Below are 23,608 nucleotides of genomic sequence, written 5' to 3'. Positions count from 1 at the left end.
AATAAAGAGTAACATTCAGTGTTATAAGAGCACTGAGTACAAGTAAAACAAAACTTACTGGTTGTTGGCAGATTGTAAAGGGCCTTAAAAGCTATGGTGACATGGATTTAGACTCAGTTTGTCAGGCAAAGGGAAAATCAGTGAAGATTTGAGTCCATGGGAGTAGCATTCTTGAATAGTATCATAACCTAGCGACAGTTTGCTAAATGGATAGAGTAGAGATAAATTAAAGATGGGGAAAGCAGTGGGAGCAGGTGACATAATAACAATATGATGTTAATAATGTGAATGATTATTCCAGAATGTTCTATAGGAACTGCAGGTTAGGTTGTGAAATCAATTTTGTTGGTGGAGCAAGCATTTTTAAAAAATGAAACAGAATAGAAAATATTAGATTTTATTGTATTTAGTAAGGTGGGTATTGTTTTATGAAACTTTCGTTTCAATTTCTAATACATACGGATTTTGTTACGTATCTATGGAGCTATGATATAAAATATATTTCTTACTGTGGATTGTTGTCAAGATGGAAAAACTCTACTACAGGGTATATTCATAGAATACCTGTCTTTACTGGAATGGTTAATGGTGCTCCATGAATATAGTGAAGGTAAGGGTAGGAGAGAGACTCTCTAAGCACACTGTGTGTGGAGATCACTCTGTATTTGAAATAGCCACTGACTAAAAACACTTATTCTGCTGTTTCTTTTAGGAACATGATAGTGAACATACAGTTTGACTAGGAGTTTGTAGGTTTTGAACACTTAGTGTCTTAATTTTGAGATAGATCTGGCATTTCTGAAAATAATCAAGCTCCTTTGGAACAATAGTTCTCAACAGGGATAAGTCTCCCCTTAGGAGACATTTGCCAATGTCTGGATATATTTTTGAGTATTATAATTTTGGGAGAAGGAGTATGTTACATCATCTAGTAGGTCAGGGGTGCTGCTAAAATTCTACGGTCCATAAGATAACTCTCAAAGCAAAGAATTATCCAGGCCAGAATGTCCAAAGTGAGAAAGTTGAGTTGAGAAATCTTGCTTCGGAGTGACCCAAACTACTTATTTAAAAGAAATATGGTTTTAACAGCATTTGAGAAAAAGATTCATGTTATTAGTCTAACACAGATTCAGTGATATTATTTGTAGAATGCTCCAATCACCAACTTTATTATTATTAGATTTTAAATGATACAGTGGTATTCATTTACATGTGACCCAGAATTAAATATTGCACAAAACAAATGCAAAGTTTTACCTCTAAGATAATTTCTTGAATCTTAACACTAGAAATCAAAATTATATCTTACCATCATAATACTGAATAGTTTATATGTGTATGTATAATTTTACATGTGAAGAAGCAACTTTATCTTGAAGTGAGTTCAGAAAATTGACAGCAAGCCAATTTAAAATTCTTAAGAGTTTCTTAATTTAAAACATTTCATAGAACTCACTGTAATTTTTCTACAACTGATGATTCAATAAATATAGACAATCATAAAGATACTTTGTAAGGAAAAGGGCATGTAAAATTGGCACCTGGGTATGAAGACCGCTGGGGATACAAATTACCTACAGCTTCACCAAGTCATTTACATTCCTTGCCTTCAGTTCTCTGAACCATGAGTATGTTGGCGCATGTGACATGTCGTCTCTCCTAAGCTTTAAAATTTTGTGAGTCTAAGTTACGGAACAGTTTTTGTGATGAATAAATTTTAAATCTCTTCTAGATTATTTTAGGATTATTTTCATGCCTTATCAGTTGCACGTGGGGGAAATTATTACAAAGTGATTTTTCCACTGGTTTGGTTTATATTTGAACCACGTAAGTAAATGACACCCTGCCTGTAACCCTGATGTTTAGCTAGCCTTGTGACATAGAGTAACAGTTTCCACAAAAATCTTCATTTAATTGTATAATGGAATACATGAGCCTGACGGTCCTAATGTCTTCATGAAACACTACCTAGGGGGTTTATTTGCTCTTTCAGATCACTTTGTTCATGTGTTCTGTATGGTAATCCTCAAAATTTACATTTCTTAATTTTTTTTAAACTAGTTTTCATGGTTGAAATAGTCAGGCTATTGCTGCAAGCCTTAGGAGATAATTGTTTGCAGTAATACAAAGGAATAAACTTTTTCTATGTGGAAAGATAATGCTCATTAATTCTTCAACATATTAGCAAATTCTCAATTTTTTCTAGGCATTAATGTACAAGGACGCCTCCTGGTGGTCCAAATATATAAATGCATCTATAAAATGTCCAATTTTTGTGCCATTGTTTCGGGACTGCTCATAAAACTACCATCACCTTTCCCCTCTGTAACAAAAATACGTTTTGATTAGCTAATTACTATATATATTTACTCATTAATCAGGTTTTTCTGGGTATATCTGAAGTTAAGTATATTGTGTGTGTGTATATATGTTAAAGAATCACCAAGAAATTAGGGAGGTTTCACAGCTGACAAAAGTTAGATTTCTGGCTTGATTTATCACCATACTTTGTTTCCTAGATATAACTTTGTTTTTAAATGAGGATCCTTTCAATGGGGTTATAAATAGAAAATGTGGGAAATCTCTTTGGAAAATCTGGAAGAACAAGAAAAAAAAAGAAGTATTTGTGAGCTCTGGAGAAATAATAGAAAATTATATAAGGGTTTCCTGAACTCTGAGAGTTTAAAAAGTTTCTCACTTAAGGGGACACCCCTAACAAAGACATTCTAAAAATATCGTGGATTGTCCTCAGAAATTTGCACTACTCCTCATTAATATTCTAGCTTGCATGATTTAAAGAGCTGCAGGCCAGGTTAAATTGATCCACTACTTTACAGATTTAGATCTTTTTTAAATTGGCTATGGGTTTTTGATTGATGAAAGCAGTGTTGAACTAAATCATGTCATTTAATCTCACTTCATTGTACTTACATCCACAGAATATTTGGATTCTCATACATGTATGATCTGCATACAGCTCTCCATGTTTAACTTGTATAGGGAATTAGAGGCCTGTTTTTGAAGCAATCCAGTTTCTGTAATAAGTCACTTTTGTGTAGACTCCAGGTTTGTTCTTTTGACCACAGTTATCTCCCCAGCTCACAATTCCAATGAGGTACCAGGTATCTTTAAGATCCTTTCCAACTAAAGGTCCCCCAGAATCACCCTGAAAAGAAAAAAAGAAAAAGAAAATAAGCTAAATATATAACTTATTACTTAAGATATTTTAATGAACCACATGCTTTATTATTGGTAGTAAATGTATAGATTACCAATTATAGGATAATTAATTGAAACATGGATTTCAAAAGTTATAAAGGCCTCAGTTCAATTTCAACATTTTAATTTTTAAAAATTTTTCAGCTTTATAGACAAATAATTTAAAAATACAATTATATATATTTAAAGTATATAACATGATAATTTGACATATATACTTTGTGAAATGATTACCACAATCAGGTTAATTAACACATTCATCACCTCACAGTTACTTTGTGTGTTTGTGTGAGAATGTTTACGGTCTATTCTTAAAATTTCACATATACAGCACAGATTGTCAAGCCGATGTTGGATTTCTTCTGACTCTAAGCAGGGTGCCTAGACTTCTGTTTTGTCAGACTAGGTCCCTTACCATGTACTCAGTAGCAGTGACTGTATTCCTGTCTTAGAGCTCTGTGCCCGAGTCATTTCCTCAATACCTTACCCAATTTTCTATGACTAGAGCTCTTATTACTTACTCACTGTATAGTCAGGGGGCAGGAATCTTACCTCAGCTCCCCAATCCAGTGAAAGCACTTTATGATCACCAGTCTTCCCTGAGGCTTATCACTAATCTCCCCGTTTGCCTAGATTCCCACGTCTGGTGTGTTCCTGCACTCTGGTCACCACCTTCCACTTGTCTGTCATGGCATGAACCTCTCTTTGGATTCCCTGAATTCCAGCTGCCTCCCTCTACGTTCTCAGCAACTGAAGCTAGATATGGACCAGATGCTGCCCTTACCCATCTTACCAGATGCTGCAAAACTTGCTGCTCTTTTTTTGACAGAGGTGTCTGTGTTGTGTAATTTGTGGGACTCTGGGCACGGCTTTCTGCCACCTGATAACAAACCAGTTCCTGTCATTTCACCATGGAGAATCACCTCCTTGGAGTTTTTAAGAATCTCATAAAGCAAGTGCCACCAGGAGGAAAAACACTTTACACCTTTGTCAGAAAATATTCACGCAGAATAGATGCTGTACAATAGAGGGGAGCACTGGAAAAGGGACTGATCCACCTGGTCGACTGTAACTGCATCTCACCTCCCATCCTCCACAGGCTGAGACCCATCACATTACTTGGAATTGCCTCAGATATGAATTGTAATTTCACATCTTCATAATTTTGGCAATGCCTTTTCTCTTTTTTATAGTATTCTTCTCTTATTCTATAACTGGGTGCTATTTATGCTTCAGGCTTCATCTCTCTAATACTTGTTCCAAAAATGTTCCCTTCAAGCCAAAAATATTTGTTCTCCACACTTGAAACCAACACAATATTCTCAGTCAACTACACATTAATAAAAAATTTGTCCATTATGTAATTTATAATATCACATCAGAATTCATTGTTCATGATTGTTTTCTTTCTAGATGTGAGCTCTTTAAGGAAAGGGATTCTGCTTTATGAACTTTTGGGCTTCTGCTGTTAAGCAAATTAAATTTCATTGGTTAGTTTATTTGATAGCATCAAAGAAACTCTTCACTTATTTCATTTTGCTCAATAAAACATTTAAAAATATGCTTGTGTTGTGAAATTTGCAGTTAGAAAAATTTGAAATAAGATATCTGTACTTTACTAATGTAAAGAACGTAAAATATTTCTTGAGACAGATACATTTTTTTAATGATATCAGAATATTCTCTCTCCACCTACCCTGCAGGCATCATAAGTTCCTTCCAGATACCCAGCACAAATCATTCCAGATTTTATATCATTCCCATACACGTGTGGCTGCTTGCACACATCGTCACTTATGATTTTCAGTCTGGCTTCTCGAAGATTATTTTGGGATTCCCCTTATAGAAAGTAAAGAAAACAAAGTACAAAGGAAAAACAAAGTAATTTCAGTGTTTAAAACCAGCCTCCTTAATGGAGAATGAGAATTAAAGGTTTATTCTTCAGAGTTTATTGTGTATAAATAAATTGTCTAGAGCTCTGTGAATGGATGTTACTCTCAGAAAGCCCTTTCTTATCTTCTCAAGCCCAGAGTTCAAGAATCCCTCTCACTATTGTTATATGTATGTACCTGGACCAGATTTTAGAATCCAGAGTGTGTCTGACTAAGTATGCCCCACAAACATTCAAAAATGAAATCATTTTTATTTCTTAAAAGATTGAGTTAGTATACTAAGTTAAATCATTTTTGAGAGGGCAACGGAAGGTTTGTTAGCAGAGACGATTTCTCTCTCTATAGTAATCTTATCCCTGATCACTCTTAATTAGTCTGTTTGGTTCTGAAGCATATTATGCTACAACTGCAGATCGGAGCTGAACAAAGGAAAATTTTATGATGTGACTGAGGAAAGTGAAAATGAGTGATGGAGCAAACTACGGGGAAGAGGAGATGAAAAAAAGAGAGAGGAGGCTCACAGAGATGGGCTCAAGGTGAAGGAGTCTGGGAGTGAAGGTGGGTGTGAAGATCACAACACACCTAGTGCATACCTGGCTTTGCATAGAGAATGGCACATAGATTTTAGTGTTAGAGGGAACATTTTTTTCTATCTTCCCTTTTGAAACTGTCTTTCTCTAGTTTCATATGATTCTGACCAGGCTGCCAATCACATACCTGCCTTTCTTTGTACAGATGTAGAAGTGAGTCTTTGAGTTAGCAAGTCTATCTGAGTACCCCTGGGCCATAAGAAACCATTTCAGGAATTAAGTAGGTTCTGGCAAAGAGAGGGACATGTTCTGCCCTCAGCATCAACTAGGTGAAGATGACATAAACACTGAGCTGCTGTTGGCCACCTTTGCCACTATGTGGAGCTAGAGTCCCTCTATATGAAGGCGACCTAGGAGAAAACAGCCAAGTAATTAATGAAAAGACTCAGAGATTCAGAGCCTGATGACATCATACAAACTCAAACTGTGTCTGAAGGCAGACTCATCTCTTGACTTCCAAATTATAAGGGCAAAATTTGCAATTTTATTATTGCTTTTTTAGTTAATTTGAGTTGAGTTTCTGTCACTTGCAAAACAGGAGCCCTAACTAATCTGAACAAACTGTAGAAAATCTGACAGGATAATATTGATGTGCATCAAATCATACTGCCATAAATAGGGCTAGGTGCTCTGTGATCCATTTTGAGACACCCACCACCATAGAAGAGTGCTCCAAATCCTGTGATATAGACAGTTGAATTTGGTTGGAAGGACGCAGAGGCTTCTGGCAAACAAACCCGACGGATGTCATCAGTAAAAGTGACTCTGGGAGAGAATTGCACTACAGCAATGTCGTACTCTCTTGCTGGGGAGTGGTACCTCTCATGGACAATAATTTTTCTGATACTTCTTTTCATTAATGGAGGGTTGATTGTTGTTCCAAAGCTAACAGTCCATTGACTTGGATTTGCTTTCCTGGAAAAGGTTAGAAATGAACAGAATATATGAACTGTGTTACAGTAATCACATGTAGGCTAATAAAAGAGAAAATTTCATCCTGAAATACTTGGTTGCAATGATAGGTTTCTTTGACCACTTAAATATAGTTTACTCTTAACATTTTGAAAGGTAAAATGTACACAAACAGTATCTTTGAGCTGAAATCCAATACAGAATTATTGAGTTTTAGAACTGTAAAGCACATAAAATATTATTCATTTATTTTTTTGGCAAATCTCTATTAAACATCTGTGTTGTGCTGAAACTTATTTGAAGTGCTGGAGATAAAGTGGTGAAGAAGACAAAATTCTCTACTGGTGGGAGTATTTGATGGCAGTGAAAGATAAAGAACAAAACAAATTAACAGATGAATAACTTACAACAGTGAGAAGGGTTATAAATAAAACAGGGCAACAGGATAGAATACAAGGGGGTAATTAGACAAGTCTCTTTTGAGAGCGTGGCATTTGGGTTGAGACATGGTTGACGAGGAGTCAGCTATGAGAAGATAGGAAGACAAGTTTCCAGTCAAACTTCCCAAGGGCTTAGACCAAACAGGCTATGGTTCATGGCACAAGGGAAGAAAGGTGGGGGGTGAGGTTGGAAAGGTAGGCAGGGGCCAGATTTTAGAGTGTTTTATAGGTCATGAATAAAGCGCTTAGGTACTATGCAAGTGAGATGGGAATTCACTGGATGAGAAGCTGGTGGATCATGGTACATCCAAGGATTGGAAAGGTCATCTACTAAAGCTTATGTTTATACTTAAGAAAAATAGGGCCTAGATGTATTAAATTATATGCCTAGTATCACAAGTCGGCTTGTCTCTCACTACTCTTTATAGGATACCATCTCTCACCAAAATCTATTCATTAGTAACAAGACTAATATTCCTTAACTAAATAATTGAACTGACATCCCCATGAGGGATAAGCAAAGATACCCGTATGAATACTCATTTCTCAACCTAATTATTTCTTAACAGGTAGCTTTAGTCATAGGAAGAAGAAGATAAACATATCAATGGGATTTAAGTCCAATTTGACAGCTATTAATTGTGTTGGAATTATTTTTATTCTTAAGGCAATTTAAAATTTTGTTTTTATACAAAATTGCTTTTGTACATAAAAATAACTATCAAGTCTTTCTTGAGTTTTATTGGTACAGATCTGGTCAACTTAGTCATGCCTGGATGAATTTACCATAAATCTAAGTATTTTAAACTTGGAAATGCAAAGGATAGAACTTGCATTGAATTTACCAAAATGAGAGTGCTTATTTACAGCTTTCAAACAGTGCCCTGATATTGCTTAATACAGGTTGTGTTTATTACATTTGAGGATGACAAACCTGAAAAATACACCTGACGTGAAAGATACTAAGTGAAGATTACAAATAAACTTTGTACGTTTTTAATCTGGGCCCAAATCAACAAGATGCAATTTAATAATGATGACTATTAAACTATATTTAGATCACCAAATAATTTATAAAAATTTGAAATGGTGACACCTAATCTGGAAGCCATTCCTATAAAAAGGATCTGAAAATTTTGTTGATTACTAGCTTAAAAATAACCAATTATGTGATGAGATTTCTTCAAGTGTTCACTCAATGTTAAACTGCAATAATATGAAGTAACCTCAGAAGTCATTCAGTCCTCACAGATATAACGCTTAAAAAATGGGGCTTGCCATGAGGAAGACGTGCTTGTGTTCAGCTCCACCATCTCTTAACATTGAGACCTTGAGAAAGTTATTTCACTGATTTTCTTTAGTGAAAAAGGGCTTACTAATAAGCAGGATTTACCAAGTGAAGTGGGTGTAAGAATTATACAAAACAAATCTTAAGCACCTAACCAAATATTTGTAGCATCCTTGAGCTTAATAAATAGTCATCATTGTTACAGGAACACTATCACTTGACGAGAGTCTGTGCTCGAACCCTTCTGCAGATGGGGATGTCTTCTTTGCTTTAAAGTCCTTTTCTTCACCTTGCAATCCCTTCATCTTTGAGCAGCTCTGACAGCTGACAAGTCTTTCCTTGATTCCTGAATTCTCTTCCATAAGAAAGTGCCTCAGATTTATGAATAAAACTACCATCTCTACAGGCTTTCTCAGGATAAAATGTTTGCCTCCTAGGATGGTGTTTCCCAAGCTTTAGTGTGCAAATAACCTGGGGAGCCTTTTAATACAGCTCCTGATTCTGTGGGGCTTGAGATTCTTGCATTTCCAACACATTTCCTAGTGATGTGAATGCTGCTGGTCTGTGGACCACATGTTGAGTGGCAAGGCTGTTTGGATATATTATCACCTTTCTTTATCATCTAAAACTTTTTTTAAATTTTTTTTAACATTTTTTATTGATTTATAATCATTTTACAATGTTGTGTCAAATTCCAGTGTTCAGCACAATTTTTCAGTTATTCATGGACATATACACACTCATTGTCACATTTTTTTCTCTGTGAGTTATCATAACATTTTGTGTATATTTCCCTGTGCTATACAGTGTAGTCTATTCTACAATTTTGAAATCCCAGTCTATCCCTTCCCACCCTCCACCCCCCTGGTAACCACAAGTCTGTATTCTCTGTGAGTCTATTTCTGTCCTTTATTTACGCTTTGTTTTTGTTTGTTTGTTTTTGTTTTTGTTTTTTAGATTCCACATATGAGTGATCTCATATGGTATTTTTCTTTCTCTTTCTGGCTTACTTCACTTAGAATGACATTCTCATCTTTGACAAAGAAGGCAAGAATATACATTGGAATAAAACTTTTTAAAAGCACTTCACTGTGTCAGGTTCTCCCTAAGTGTGTTTTCCAAGGCAGAATTCACTGTTGCAGGTACGATCTAATCAAAGCAGAGTCTAACATCTTATTTATTCTGGGTTCTACATTTCTTTTAATGCAGTCTAAATCACAATATAGTTTTGTAAACAACTGATTTGCAGTGGACTATCTTGTGGCAAAAATTTCTAAGCAATTTTTACATGTTAAAGCCGATACCTGCTTTCCGTACTGACAGACTTAGTTTTTTTTTTTTTTTTTTGACTCAAGTTAGAACCTTATATTTATATCTGCTTAAATTCATCATTTAGTTATTGCTTATTACTCTAACATAATTAAAATCCTTTTGAAATTTCTGACTTTCTTACCCACACATTGATTTTCCTTTCCAGAGAATGTTAGCTACTTTATAAGCATAACTTTTACATCATGTGCCAAGCCCAGAAAATATTCTGTCTAGGACATGATGCAGAGTTGAGATCTTTAGTGGGCCGTTAAAAATATCCTCAGTATTTCAACAATTCTTGATCATCATCCTTTGGATAGAGTTGTTTATTTACTGAGTTACTTGTTACCCTTGCATTCAGTTTATATTATTTAATTTTTTCCAGAAGTCTTCCCATTTTATTTTGTCATTAAGACACTGGTCATACTATCTGTCTTGAGAGATGTATTTAGTTCTTCGAAGCATATTTTAAGGCAGACACTGACAGAAATCAAGAGCATTTAGAGAAGAACCAAGATTTGAGGTCATCTGAAAGTTGATGCTGTGAAATAAAATAGAATATTTATTTTCACATATAGTTTAGAGATTCTCACTTACTTTATAATGTATAATAAGGCCTGAAAAAGAGAAACTAAGAAACAGCTGTTCAATGGATGAAGAAATAAATTTGATCCATTTTATTCCAGATGAAAGAACAAATATCAATGGATAAAAGTTATTAGGTGGCAGATTTGGTATTCAGTGTTATAAAGGTATTTGCAAACACAGAACTATCTACCACAAAATCGCCTAACTTTGGAGCTAGTAAGCTCTCCATTATTTTAAGATATTCAGTCCCAACCTAGGCACCTGACTAAGGGATTTCTGTTATTTCTACTATGTTGACCTATTGAACTCTCATGTCTTTCACACTTTAAGAATCTAAGTCTCTATATAGGTTTAGACTCATATGTAGGCAGAACTTACTGTGCTATCAAAAGTCAAAATTATAGGACTCAAAAGGATCTTGAGATGATCTAGTCCATCTGTTTCCCATTACACTATGGTTTAATAATTTGCCCAAGGTTGCAGAGATCAGATCCAGCTCCCCTACTGTCTGGCAATATTTTACCTACTAAGTTCTATTTCCACCTGCTTTACAGAAATACCCAGGAAGCTCTTGTTATCACCATGATAATCGATACTAGAAAATAAGGCCATAAAGTGAATCTACCTAGAAGAAATCCGAGATTTTAAACGTAAAAATCCAACTGGTTATTCTCTTTAAAGTAAAACTAAAATTATGAAAAAAACAGTCACTTTTATCTTTTACTTAATAAAATTTATGTTGTAACTATGCTCAGAATGAATAAAGAATCAAGTGTCAACTGTTCATTCAAACAAGTACATGAAACTTTCTCTTTACTTCAGTTTGCCCTTTGTAGCACCATTGTCAAGAGGTGTCATAGTATATGAAGGTCTCATTGGGTGGCCCAAAACCCTCTCTTAATAATCTGTCACTCAAAGGAATCTCTTTCAAGTGCCTGTCCTTATCATCCTGATCATTTTTTCATTTTGATTTGTGAACTGCTCTAATTCCATTAGATCTTCATATGTCAAAACTATAGGTTTGATTTGAGCAATTCTCCATTATCACATTATCAACTTCCTATGTCCACTGAAGATTTTCATTTCACTTTGTAATTAATTTGATAATTTTGAGACTGGCCCAAATCTTTGGCAGAAACAGACACTAGTATTAAGAGGATTGTTTGAGAAAGAATTAATTATATATGTTATTAGTAAATATTTTGTTTTAGGACTTCTGTCTCTTTAAACAATTTCTTTATGTAAAACTCTGAGGACCTGATCAGTATACACTAGGATAATGATTATAATAACCCCACTGACTTTCCAAATAAGTGCTAGTGTAAATTATTTTAGAAATGAACCTGAAAAGTTTTTCTCATTTTACCTCAGTAGAATTTGGGGGCATTATTACTCAGAAGATAAAACTCAGAATTTTTTTTAGCAGTAGTAGCAAGTTAACATCAATCACTTACTTCTTAAAGCAGTGCGCTGCAGTGACAAGCCACGTATTACTAATCAGGGTGGCCCCACACTGATGTATATTGTTATGCTGAAGGGAAGCTTGCCACGGCCAGGCAGCCTTTATTGCAAGGTCTCCGGACATTATTCTGTTGACTGTTAATGGAACAACTCTTTTACCACAACCTGAAAGACATGAGATCATTAAGTCATAAGAAACATCTCAATAATCTTTCACACAGAGAGACTAGTAGAGTATTGCCATGCAATATTTACATCTGTCATTATATAAACATGCACAACATTAATATCCATCCTCTGTATTTCCTGATAGCTGGTGTTTTGCTCACTCCCCCCATTTGTAAATGTGGATATATATATTGCCTTCTGAAGCTATGTAAGGCTGCAAAGGGTTGACACACCACAAAGTATGTGTCCTGAGGACTTGCAGTATCAATTATCCAGATGTTCTGGGAGCTCCTACTAAGATGACTGTTTCTCAGCTTTAGGTGAGCCCATCATGTTACTTTGAAGTCCTCTTCGACTGAAGGAAGAACTGGTTAGGGAGGTAACTGCCAATTCCTTGGAACTCCTTCTCCTATACATTTTTCTGACTAGTTCCTAAGGTGCGCTTGAGTTAATGTATCATGGCCAGTCTCACTCTTCAGGATGGAGGGTTCCATGTTTCCATATAAACATCACATTCACTATTGGTGGAAATAAATATGTAATGTACTATGTGCATCAGATCAGAGGTTAGTTTGCTGCCTAGGGTTCCTGCTAAGAATTAAGCCTGTTTGGAGCATGGTGCTAATAAAGAAAATATGGTAGGTTCAGTTCTTGTTCCTATAAGTGAAGTATCAAAAGGGGAAATTTATTTTACCAGTACTGATTACACCCCCACTGTGGCCAGTCATTTTAGAAATCTCCATCACATTTCTCTAGTTTAGACAACCATTTTTCTCATCTGGAGGACTGCAACAGCTTTCCGGTTCATCCTCCTGCCTCTGGTCTTGCCCCTGCAGTCCACTCTCCACACTGAAAACTGAGTGACCTTTCTGATATGTATAAAATCCTTTAGTGACTTCTCATTGCCCTCCAAACAAAATCGAAATGTTTCAGCATGGTTCTGGTCCTTGATCACTATTAATCACACCCCTTTCCCATGCCCCCTGCCAAACCCCCATTCTCTGTTCCAGCCATACTCATGTTTTTCATTTATAAGAAATGACCATGTTCTTGCTTTTCTGAAGACATTTTTACATACCACATCCCCTGCTCAGGACACTAATCCCACTTGTCACTTGACTTGTGGTCTTTCCTCTCTCTTGTATCAGGAATTACCTTCTGAGTCCACAAAGATCAGGTTAGTTGACTCTGTGACTGACTCTCATAGCATAGTGTACTTTCTCTGTCATAGCACTGATCACATTGTTTTTAACATTTTCTAATTTATTTATGTCTTCCCCTACCTCTGAACTCTTAATTTTAGAGGAGGAATCATGTCTCATTCACACTTGTATTCACTTCCTGGCACTTGGTAGATGTTAAAGATATTTGTAGAATGAATGAATAAAAATATATAGTGTATTTGCAAGACACGGATGAAAATGAACGAACACCTTTGCTCAAATTCATCACACTGCTATAAAAACTTTCAAAATTTAGGGCACAGTGATATGAAGTGAGTGAGTGGAGCTGCTGTCAACTACGAAGATGAGTATAATTAATGCATTTTATAGGTCAGTCACAAATAATTGGGGCTATCTCCTCCCCATGTTTCACTTTCTCATTATTTTATTTCTCAGCATAAAGCGTATTCCATAGCATTTAAAAAAATTAGAAAGGCAAGCCCATTTATTCAAAATCAGAAATATATAATTTCTTTAAATTGTCCCCAAATTTCCACCATGTAAAATATTTGCCTAGAACATGACAAAAACATCAGTCTCAGAGTTAGAAGAGATGTATTTTCATCTCTTGCCCAATTGTTATTTTCTCCCAAAGAAAATGTGGGACATGGATGGGAAATTTTGAGCTAATATTTGAAGATACTGTCCTTTATGATATGGAAATTGAACTTGTTTTTATAAGCTAATTAGACTTACATGCTTGGACAGTTAGCTTCCCTGTTGATGAGCTCACTGCTGAAAAACAAAATAGAACAAAGAATGATGATTTGATATTCTTCTGGTTGGTCTCAATGACCAGAAATTATCAGAGGATACTGACTAACTATGGATTCTAGACACTTGAGCATATGGATCAGTCAGGAAAATAGCTACCTGATGTAACAGAATAGGTGTACAATTTTTGTAGAAATTCATAGACAACCTTGAATTAGGTGAATAATACCTCAAGCAGTGAGTAATTAAGACACAAATAGTGGATGATCAAAACCATGAGTAGTTTGCATTAATACAGAACAGTGGCTCTCCAAAGGTGCAGGGTAAAGCCTCTTTGGATTTTCCTTAAGGAGATAGAGAAAGTGGAGAAAGGGAGTGACTAGATGGGATCTTTAGGCTCACACCCAGCCACAAACAGGACAGGCCCGCTTTAAGATTTCATATAAGCCTTTCTTTGGTCAAATGGTTTGGGAATAAAAAAAAGAAACAAAATGCCCACATAAACTATATTTATAATGCAGTTCTAAACCTGTTGTGTCTTCTTATCAAACATCTGCTTAATATTGGTAAAGGCCAACTATTGTACAGAATCTAAGATTAAAATCTGTCAATTTCCAGCAGAGTTAGGAATCTGATAAAATACATACAAACATTTAAACTTAAGTTGGTGGAAGTCTGCATGAAAATTGTAATGGTTTTCAAATTAAAAAGACTTAATGAGTATAATGAGGCTAGACTGTTTTACTTATTTCTACCAGTGCCGTGTTTCTGAAACTCATATTCTCTGCATCTAATTTCCCATTGTGCACAGTAAGAATGTTTCCTTCTACTTACCTTCTATAAATTTCATTTGGGAAACAAGTGATGGTGAACTTTACAAAGTGTGAGCTTTTGAAAATAATCCAATTTAAGAATATCCTTAAAGGTTTGTCCAAACCATTATATGGTGAAGAATCAATTGGTCAGGACAGATTCTCAGTGTTTACTTGCGGAAGGAACTCAGTTTTCTGTCAAATGTTTTATTATGGTAGTAAATTTCTTGGTTTTTTTTTTAAACTTCAGGCATACCTTGCAGATATATATGCATACACACACACACATATCCATATACATATATATGTATATGGGTTTGATTCCAGATGACCACAATAAAGCAAATACTGCAATAAAGTCACTTTTTATTGGTGTCCCAGTGCATATAAAATTTATGTTTACCCTATACTGTACTGTATAAAGTGTGCAATAGCATTATGCCTTAAAAAATGTAGATGCCTTAATTAAATCACTTTATTGCTAAAAATGCTGACCTTTATCTGACAGGGTTGCCACAAACCTTCAAAAACAAAAAGCAAAATATAAAAAACAAAATATCTGTGAAGTGCAATAAGGGGAAGTGCAATAAAATGAGGTATTTTAATGCCACATATTAGTAATACATTAAAATGGAAAATGGTATAATGTTAGAACTCTTCAGTTAAAACTTCTTCAGCTTAGTTTGAGCAAGATACAAATCACGCCTTTCCAGGGTTAAGTGCAATGGTTGGGACTGTAATTGGATTTTTAAAGAAAAAATTTTTAGGGAGAATGATTATACCTAGGGGTAAACTATCCATACACAGGTAACTGCTGTTGAAGATTTCTAACTTTGACCAAATATTTTTACTTTGCATGCCTGGGACTGAAAAGAAACATTAACACCTTAGTTTTGAAAGTGACCCTCAAACACATGTCTGGGTTAAGAGTCAAATGGTTAGTATCCAGGGCTGTACATGCAACAAGTAACATGATGGGAAGTGGAGCCACATCAACAACTTGTAGGCAGTAAGTAGCCCTTTCACAGCCTTGGCATTTGCAGTGCAAAAGAGCTGATTTTAGTTTTGCTTTGACATATTACACATAAGGGACCCACACCATGCAGTTATTTGTCAAAACAAAAACACAGATTCTTGACAAATTATGGATAAATCTTGGGCTAGAGGGTTATTTCTAGACTTGGTCTAGAATTTCTGCAGTTTTCCATTTGCTTGAAGTCCTTCAAATTAAGTGTTGCTGGAGAGCAATGTTTTTGTCTATAAGAATTGCCTTGAGGATTCTACTGATCTTTCTACTAAATGAGCCTTTCCTAAGTTCTGGTAAACACTGCTCTTTTTACATCTGGAAATTTGGAGACCTTCAGTGTTCTAGGCCTCCCCCACTTTTTTTTTGTTTTTAACGACGAATCACTCACATTAATGCTTTCAGGTTTCCAAAGCATATGCACAATTTACTAGCTTTCTAAGTGGTAATAGTCTATATGTTCCATACTGTGTTCTGTATTTTCTCATATATCTTCATGGTATTTCTATGATTTCAGGAATAACAAACATTATCATTGCAATTATACAGATGAGAAAATGGAGGCAATGCATGGGCCAATTATTTGGATGGTCCTGTGGTGACTCAGTGGAATTAGAATTAGTCAGGTAACTCTCAAGTCAGGTTCTCCATCAGCACATCCTGCCCTTGACTCTACTTCAGTCATTAAAATACACTGCAGGTCACAAACTGAGCCTGTAAGAAACAAAAAGCCCAGGCAGCTGATGACCATTTTGTGCTTCTTTTTTGGTTTCAAGCTCAGGCTTTTAAGTTCCTGGCAAATTAACTGGTTATCAGAAATTGCATAAAACACATCATGTAACTTAGCAGAACTTCCATTATTTCACAACCTTGATTCATTTGCTTCCCCACAAGCAAAAAAGTAAAGAAGGTGGATTAAGCCTTTGACAGGTTCTTCCCTCCTGAGTTGGGAGAGGTCTCCAGATTTATTCCCTGAATAGCTGACTCTTTGTCTCATCAGCGAACTCCTGCCCATCCCATCCCCTCAAAATTTCGCTTCCTGGTCAGGTTTCCTCTTAAAGAGTCAGCCATACCCTGAAAGGGCAGGGCATTCTGTTTCATATCTGATATTAGTCACACTTAACTCTGATTCTCTCAGTGTCCATTGGAATTTGTAGGGGAAATCTGCACTTGTCTCCCGGAAGTAGATGTTTATGGAAACAGCTTAATGGACAAGGATAAACAGGTTTCTGTCTAGCTGGACTCCTCAGAGTCTTTAATATGTTAGTATAAGGGATGAATTTCCTAGGGGTGAATATTACAGACAGAATTTCTAAAATGTATTCAACCACAGAGCCCTTTTTTCATAAAGCCTCTTGAGAAATTAGAGATCTGGATTTGAATCTTTGCTCCTTTTAATTATTGGAATCCTTAATTTTTTTTTTTGCCTCTCTTTCACATCTACAAAGGTGCTTTTTGCCTACTTTGCAAGAATATAGAAATTAGATGCTGCATGTAAAGAGCATAGAAAAGGACTTTGATAAATATTAATTCTTTTTTTTAGAGAAGCAGTAATGTTTCCAATGATTTTTTTCCCCTAGTTTAGTGATTTTTAAAGCATTACTTATAAGATGGCTTTAGTGGCTCCAAAGTTGGTTTACTATTTTCCCAAGTACCCAGAGGAAAAAAAAGTTCACACTAACTTCATAATCTCACTGTTTACAGAAGCTATCCATACTTTTAAAAGGCAACAAATGAGTTTATGTTTTAGAAACAGAAGAACAATTATTGCTAAATACTTGGTGTTTTCACTTGCTTAGTCATGGAGGCCATGGCTGGGTCAGATTACCTCTCTGTTAGTGGTAAACATTTGGTTTTATTTTGAGTGAGTGCCAGTCAATTACTACAGGAAAAAACACTTAGTAATTAACTTCAGACATACTTTCATCAGAGAATAATAAAACCTTTAAATGCCACTTTTTAAATTGAAAGTTTTCCGTCTGAATTCTAGGTATTATGTGGAATGGAAATAATGATATAAAGTTTGATTAGACATAAAATGGAATTAATAGAGAACCTCACATCACATAGAAAGGTAGCTGCTTACCATTAACTTGAACTGATGAGGCATTTATTGACAAGGCTCTGGTGTTTCTTATCTTCTCATTCAAGATGCGATGGATTTTTTTTCTTACTTCCCTTGGCTCAGCAGAGGGGAACTGGAACACCATAATGACATCTACTTTTGCACCATCTTCCTCTGGACTACGACACACGATTGAAAGGTACTTGTTCAAAAAATACTTCAAGTATATCTTATGCTCTTTTCTGTATTTTCTCCTACTAAATTATGCGTTAATTGTTGAAAGTGTCAAGAGCTGATCATCACACTCATATGTCACTCTATGACTCAAGGTCATTTCATATGTTCTCTCTGCAAGTTTTCATTATGTTTTGAGTGCATTTTCCCCATTAATTTGAAGGCTTGTTATAGTAGTTGAGTAAGACTCAAGCACCAAAATGTTATCATCAAAATCATAAACTCTGAAGCCTGGAAGAAACTTAGTGGTCTCTCTGGCCAGTCACTCATCTGATAATCATAGTCACCTCCATGACATAGTGCTCGTCTAACCTCAGTAAACTAATTAAAATGATGGGAAATTCATTTCCCTAAACATGCTATTTCTTTTTGGTCAGCTCTCATTTTAGCAGAGTTCTTCATTTGGAGTTGAAATATGTCTCTCTGCATTTTCCATTCCATTGGCTTAGGTCTGCCGTTTGGGACATACGTAAAACATAAACTCCCTCTTCTACATAAAATATTTGAAGACAGCAATATTTTTGGTCTCTGAGTATTCTCCAGATTAAACATGTCCATTTCTGGAAAATTTTTCATGTAAACAGGTTCAAGTTCCTTCATATGTGTGGTTGAATTTTTACATACTCAAACTAGAAAAACCAAACAATAAAAGGTCCCTGAAAAATGGAAAACTGTGTATTGATCTGCCATCTCTTACTTTTACATTTCAAAAAATCCAAGATCTAAAAAGCACTAAAGGCCTATTTTCCTGAATCCTTCAGTTAAAAAAGAGGAAATCATATAAATTAGAAGATATTTTAGATATTGTGTTTCACTTAGGCTCTGGAATGTGAAGATATAAGTAATTAGAATTTTATAGTAAATTGGTAAACAAATTACCAAGTAGTTTTTCCCTCTTCTCAGATCAGAAGGAAAACATTATTTACCAGGGGGAATTTCTCTGGACCCACACAAAAGCTTACATAGTGATAATGACAACAAATTCAAAGGTATTAATAAAACTGTGATAACTTGGCTAGAATGTTATGGCAGGTCAGAATTTGGAAAAGGAAGGCATGAAATTTAGAAAGTTTCAGCAAATATATGCTTTCTGTCTCCTAAATATTGTAGAATTTATCCAGGTGTATTGTAAAATCCTTCTGCAGGGCACTAGTTAACTCAGTAAAGCTTTAAGGAACTTGGAGTGAGTCTGCCAATGAGGCATTAGTCTATTGGTGAGAAAAGTCATAATTGTTTCTTTCAAATAAGCATGTCTGAATATATTCATTTTATTTAAGAAGATGAGTCATACTGGATAGATTTGCATCTGTTACGTATATGTTCTGCTATATACTTTCCATATAACACAATTGAAACCTCTGAGCAATTTCTGCAACTGATATGAGTCTTCCCCCTCTACCACAACAAGCATAAATTCCTTAAAACAGGAACATCTTTTTGTTTAGGCATGCCTCCTGTCACTAGGGCTTCGTTAGAGGTAAGACTCATGATCCTATTTTGTGGTCAGCTTTGCCTTCTTAATATTTTTGAAATGGCATGTGTAATGAATACAGCTTGGTGCATGCAGTAACATGCTGCTGGATTTCCTCAAGGCCATGGGTTCTGGTAGTTCCAGGACTTACAACAAGTTGATGGGGTTTGAATTCTCGTTCTGTCACTTGGGGAATTTGGAACATATCACGTAACCTCTCAGAGTCTTGAATTCTGCATTTACAAAATGGTGGTCAATCCTATATTTCGAGACTATTGTGGAGATAATATTTATGAGAAATACAGCCAAGAGCCAAGCCCAAAGAGGTAACAATATATGAGGGTTTCTGTCTCCTTTGCCTTTTTTGGTCCCTCCAGGCTGTGAATCCACCTTTGCCCAAACATACGTACGTCAGTCTGACTACTTGGTTCTTAATGTAATGCTTGTTCAAGGCCGAGTCTATAAATATCTCATCCACCTATTATTACAATAAGAGAGAAACCATATGTTAATAAGATATTTTATAGTAAGAATATACCCCTGATTAAATGTTAAAGCAATAGAAAAAATTTTTAACATGAGTAATGTCATTATTTAAACCAGTGGGTCTCAATATAGTAGTGCAACAGAATCATTTGCAAAATGAAAGAAAAACAAAAACAAAACTTAAATATGCTGGGGCCCCTCTCCCAGAGTTCTGATTATAAATGGTCTGGAGGGGACCTAGACATTCATATTTGTAAAAATCTCTCCAGGTGACTCTAATATGCTGGCATAGGTATCTAGGGTAGGAGATATCTTCCTAAAACTCCGTAGAAGATGAAGTAGAAAGATGTAGAGAGAGATGGGACACAGAGGGAGGCCTTGAGAGATGGTGGAGAGAACCTTGGCTCAGTACTGGGTTTGAAGCCTCTCCTTCTGCTCATGAACTGGGTGACTTTGGAAAGGTTACTGAACCAACTGAAGCCTCAGTTTCCTAACCTCTAAAACAAAGATTTTGATATGCTACTCATAGGCTTTTAAAGATTAAACACATGTAAAATGCTGGGTGTATTTTGGTAGTAAACTGCTTGGGGCTCCCTAGCCCCCATCCTGGCATTACAGGTCTCAGAATTCTCTGCAGGTCTTTGACTGTAAGTAGAGGGAAGAGGCATTAGGGATTTAGGAAAGAGCCAACAATTTTCTAATTGTTGTTGATTGTGAGCCCTAGGGTAAGTCAGAGACGAAGAAAGAGTAAGGTGGTTTTGCAGGTTTAGGTCAAAGTTGTATTACTCAGTTTATGTCAACAAGGAAGGAGAAGAAATGATACTGTTTTTGGTCCATTTGCTCAGAATTTTAATTGCCTGCCAAGGCATCATGAGGCTGTGGCCTGTCACACCCAGATTTTGGCTTGCAGTAACCCCTAGTGACCAGTTGGTGGCAATAGTGCATGCAGGCACTGTGCTTCATATTTGATAGTAGATGAGCCAGATGTGCAAAAACCATGTCCTAAATCTCTAAGGAAGGGGCAGGAAAACCAAATCTCATTTTGAAAGACCCAAAAAAATAAAAATAAAGGGAAGATTGCTTCAGAGATCAAGGAGAAAGTTGTGATTTCCTTAGCCACTATCAGGCATTCATTAGGAAACAAAATATTGAAGATCCCCCTTAACACTTACAATAACTGTATGGTACAAGAATTATTTTGATTCTTATTTGAAGAAGAAACTGACACCTGGAGACATTATGTGAAATATGTCCCTGGCATCATGTGGATTAGTAAACTGGAACTTAAACCTAGGTCTTCTATCTGTAGTTCCATCTCTTCTCATGAATCACACAACCTCCTTGTTAAATGTTATGTACACTTTACTTCCTTCTTTAATTTCTTTCATAGAATCTATAACAATAAGTTATAAAATAAATGGTTGATTGACTTGAAGATAAAGTGTAAAACTTTTAAAGATATATTTGGTAATATATTTTTGAGCTTTAGATCAAAGACAGTATTGAGAAAATAGAGAATTTGCTAGTATCCAGAATATACATTTATTTATATTTAAATAGGGAAAGCTTAAATGGGCTGAAGAAGTGTGGGGTTTATATGTCAGAAATGAAATTGTTTTGGAAGATATGTTTTCGCAAGAGTGACATTGTTTTAATCATTTTTCTTCTGATACTCTCAGCCAGTTTTATTATTCAGTATCTGAGGGGAATCCAAAAGAAAAGAAAAGGCTAACAGAAAACAACAGGGTGAAAAGTGAACAATAGTAAAAGGAAGAAAAGTAAATAATGGTTGGGCATTTAAAGAAGTTTGGCTTGTAATTATCCTCTGAAATTCCACCCACAATTGATCCATTGGCTGTTTGTGACTTGTTGGTGAAAGTATTAGATTAAGTTTTTGACTCTGAATGACATCACTGGTCAGGGAACATGCCTTCTAAGAAGAGTCTCTAGCCCCAGTGTCAGTTCCATCACTGAATAGTTCAGGTGTCTGGGAAGATAGGAGCTGAAAGAATAACATAGGCAGAATCTAGGTGGAGGTAACCAGTAATCACAGAAGTATAGAAATTTCTTCCCTATAATTCAAATTCCAGGACCCAGCCCCTGGAATAAAGCCTCATTGGTTGGGCCTGGGGTGAGGCCCCAGTGATTCAGGCAGCTGGGAAAACACTTTGAGAAATACTGGGGTACAGACTGGCTGAAAGGGTTCCTACATTAAGGGAATTTACAACAGAGGAAAAATCAAAGAAAACATGAACATCAACTTTATTGCTGAATGGAGTTTAATTATGAACTAGCTCTCTTGAGACACCCTTAGAAATGTTTCCCTGGCAGATTAAGGCCTATTTCATCAGAAACATTCTGCCAGTACTTTAGCACTCTAATTCTAAATTCTCAGAAATTTCGAAGCACACTTTTTTTTTTAAAGCTGTGTGCCAGCTTGTTATAAATTTATTATACATAACCTAATACAGTTAGTGATTTATAAATCTATCATGCCTCCTATTTGGTGGCATTTGTAGAGTTTTGTAGTTGAACTTAGTCTCCAAACATTGAACAAAAGACCCTCTTTCAAGGTATTACCTCTTTATGTTTGATGATTTTGAAGTGCTGGAAGTTGCACTGAGATTAAGTTCTAAGAGGGCAATTGAAGGTTAGTTGGGTGTTTAATGAAAGAGTTAGGGAGAGGCCTTCAACTCAAACAAACAGACGCGCCCAGCCTTTCAGCTCTCATTCCCAAACTGACACTGTTCACACACGTAGCCCGCCTTTCACTATAGATGGTTCTCAGCTGGCTCCTCTCAGAGCAGTCTTTTTATTTGCATCGGGGCGTTTCTGGGTTTAGGCCACAAACTTCAGAGAGATATGCCACTGAAGATTGGACAGTGGAACGTGAAGGCAGTTTCTTCCAACATCACACCAGTTGAGCCCCTGAGAACTAAACGTTTAAAGCCAAAAACATGCTGAGAAAAAAAATTCAGATCCTCTTGCTTTCTGCTAATTACAGTAAGAGTAGAATACAGAGGATGGTATAGGAGATTCTTTAAAAAAACCAACAACACACTTTTACCCTTATGTAAGGTTCAGTTGAAGTTGCTTTACTCTAAGGGCTGAACTCAAGGTAGAAATAAAGACTAGAGCACAATTGCATTTGAGCTTCTGGTCATAGAGTCAGATGTTCAAGGGCCCCCCCCCCCCCCCCCCCCCCCCCCCCCCCCCCCCCCGTCTGTCACTGATCCCCCTCACCCATCAACACAACCATTACCTTGCATGATTGGCAGCTTTGTTTTCAGGCATGGCTCTTGTTTTCCTGGGTACTTGCCCTTTTCAGGCTATTCCTTTGATCTGTAGCCCCCTCCCATTCTACTAGCTCTGCAGTTCTGAATCACAACTCTGCTTCACGGTCTATTTCAGATAAGACCTACTTTAAGATTATTCCTTAAACCTCAGAGTAATCTTTCCACTTCTTGTCTTAATTGTTCTTACTCCTCATATGTAATCTACTTCTTAATGCAGTTATTTATGCAAATATATTATTCCCTCTACTAAACTATAAACCCTTTATGAATAGGGAAAGTTATCTTTTCATACTCTACAATAAGTAGAGTATGCTTTTGTTGAATGAATTAATAAAAGAAAGTGAGAATTTATTTATTAAAAAGCCTTACATTTACCAGGAAACTTTTATAAGAGATTTTAATGAGCTTAATTAA

The 23,608-nt window shown here is 36.0% G+C and overlaps 1 protein-coding gene across 4 annotated transcripts in view; it reads right to left on the bottom strand.

The window, feature by feature from the left end:
• Positions 1-1,136: 1,136 nt before the first annotated feature.
• Positions 1,137-23,608, bottom strand: part of LOC102508527 (transmembrane serine protease 11A) — a 45,617-nt gene continuing 23,145 nt past the window's right edge. For 2 of the 4 annotated variants that reach the window (XM_032459117.1, XM_032459101.1), the window contains 7 exons: positions 19,823-19,890; positions 17,729-17,886; positions 13,789-13,827; positions 11,695-11,866; positions 6,357-6,616; positions 4,916-5,058; positions 1,137-3,166 (listed from right to left, as the gene is read on the bottom strand). In XM_032459117.1, the coding sequence (XP_032315008.1) occupies positions 3,005-3,166; positions 4,916-5,058; positions 6,357-6,616; positions 11,695-11,866; positions 13,789-13,827; positions 17,729-17,886; positions 19,823-19,890 (1,002 nt within the window). In that variant the 3' untranslated portion in view covers positions 1,137-3,004. The remainder of the gene's footprint in view (positions 3,167-4,915; positions 5,059-6,356; positions 6,617-11,694; positions 11,867-13,788; positions 13,828-17,728; positions 17,887-19,822; positions 19,891-23,608) is intronic. The other 2 variants (XR_004312322.1, XM_032459112.1) reach the window with 2 other exon arrangements.

This window comes from Camelus ferus, chromosome 2 (genome assembly GCF_009834535.1).
Source record: "Camelus ferus isolate YT-003-E chromosome 2, BCGSAC_Cfer_1.0, whole genome shotgun sequence".
In the NCBI taxonomy this organism is placed as follows: domain Eukaryota; kingdom Metazoa; phylum Chordata; class Mammalia; order Artiodactyla; family Camelidae; genus Camelus; species Camelus ferus.
This window is presented reverse-complemented; position numbering and strand designations above follow the sequence as displayed.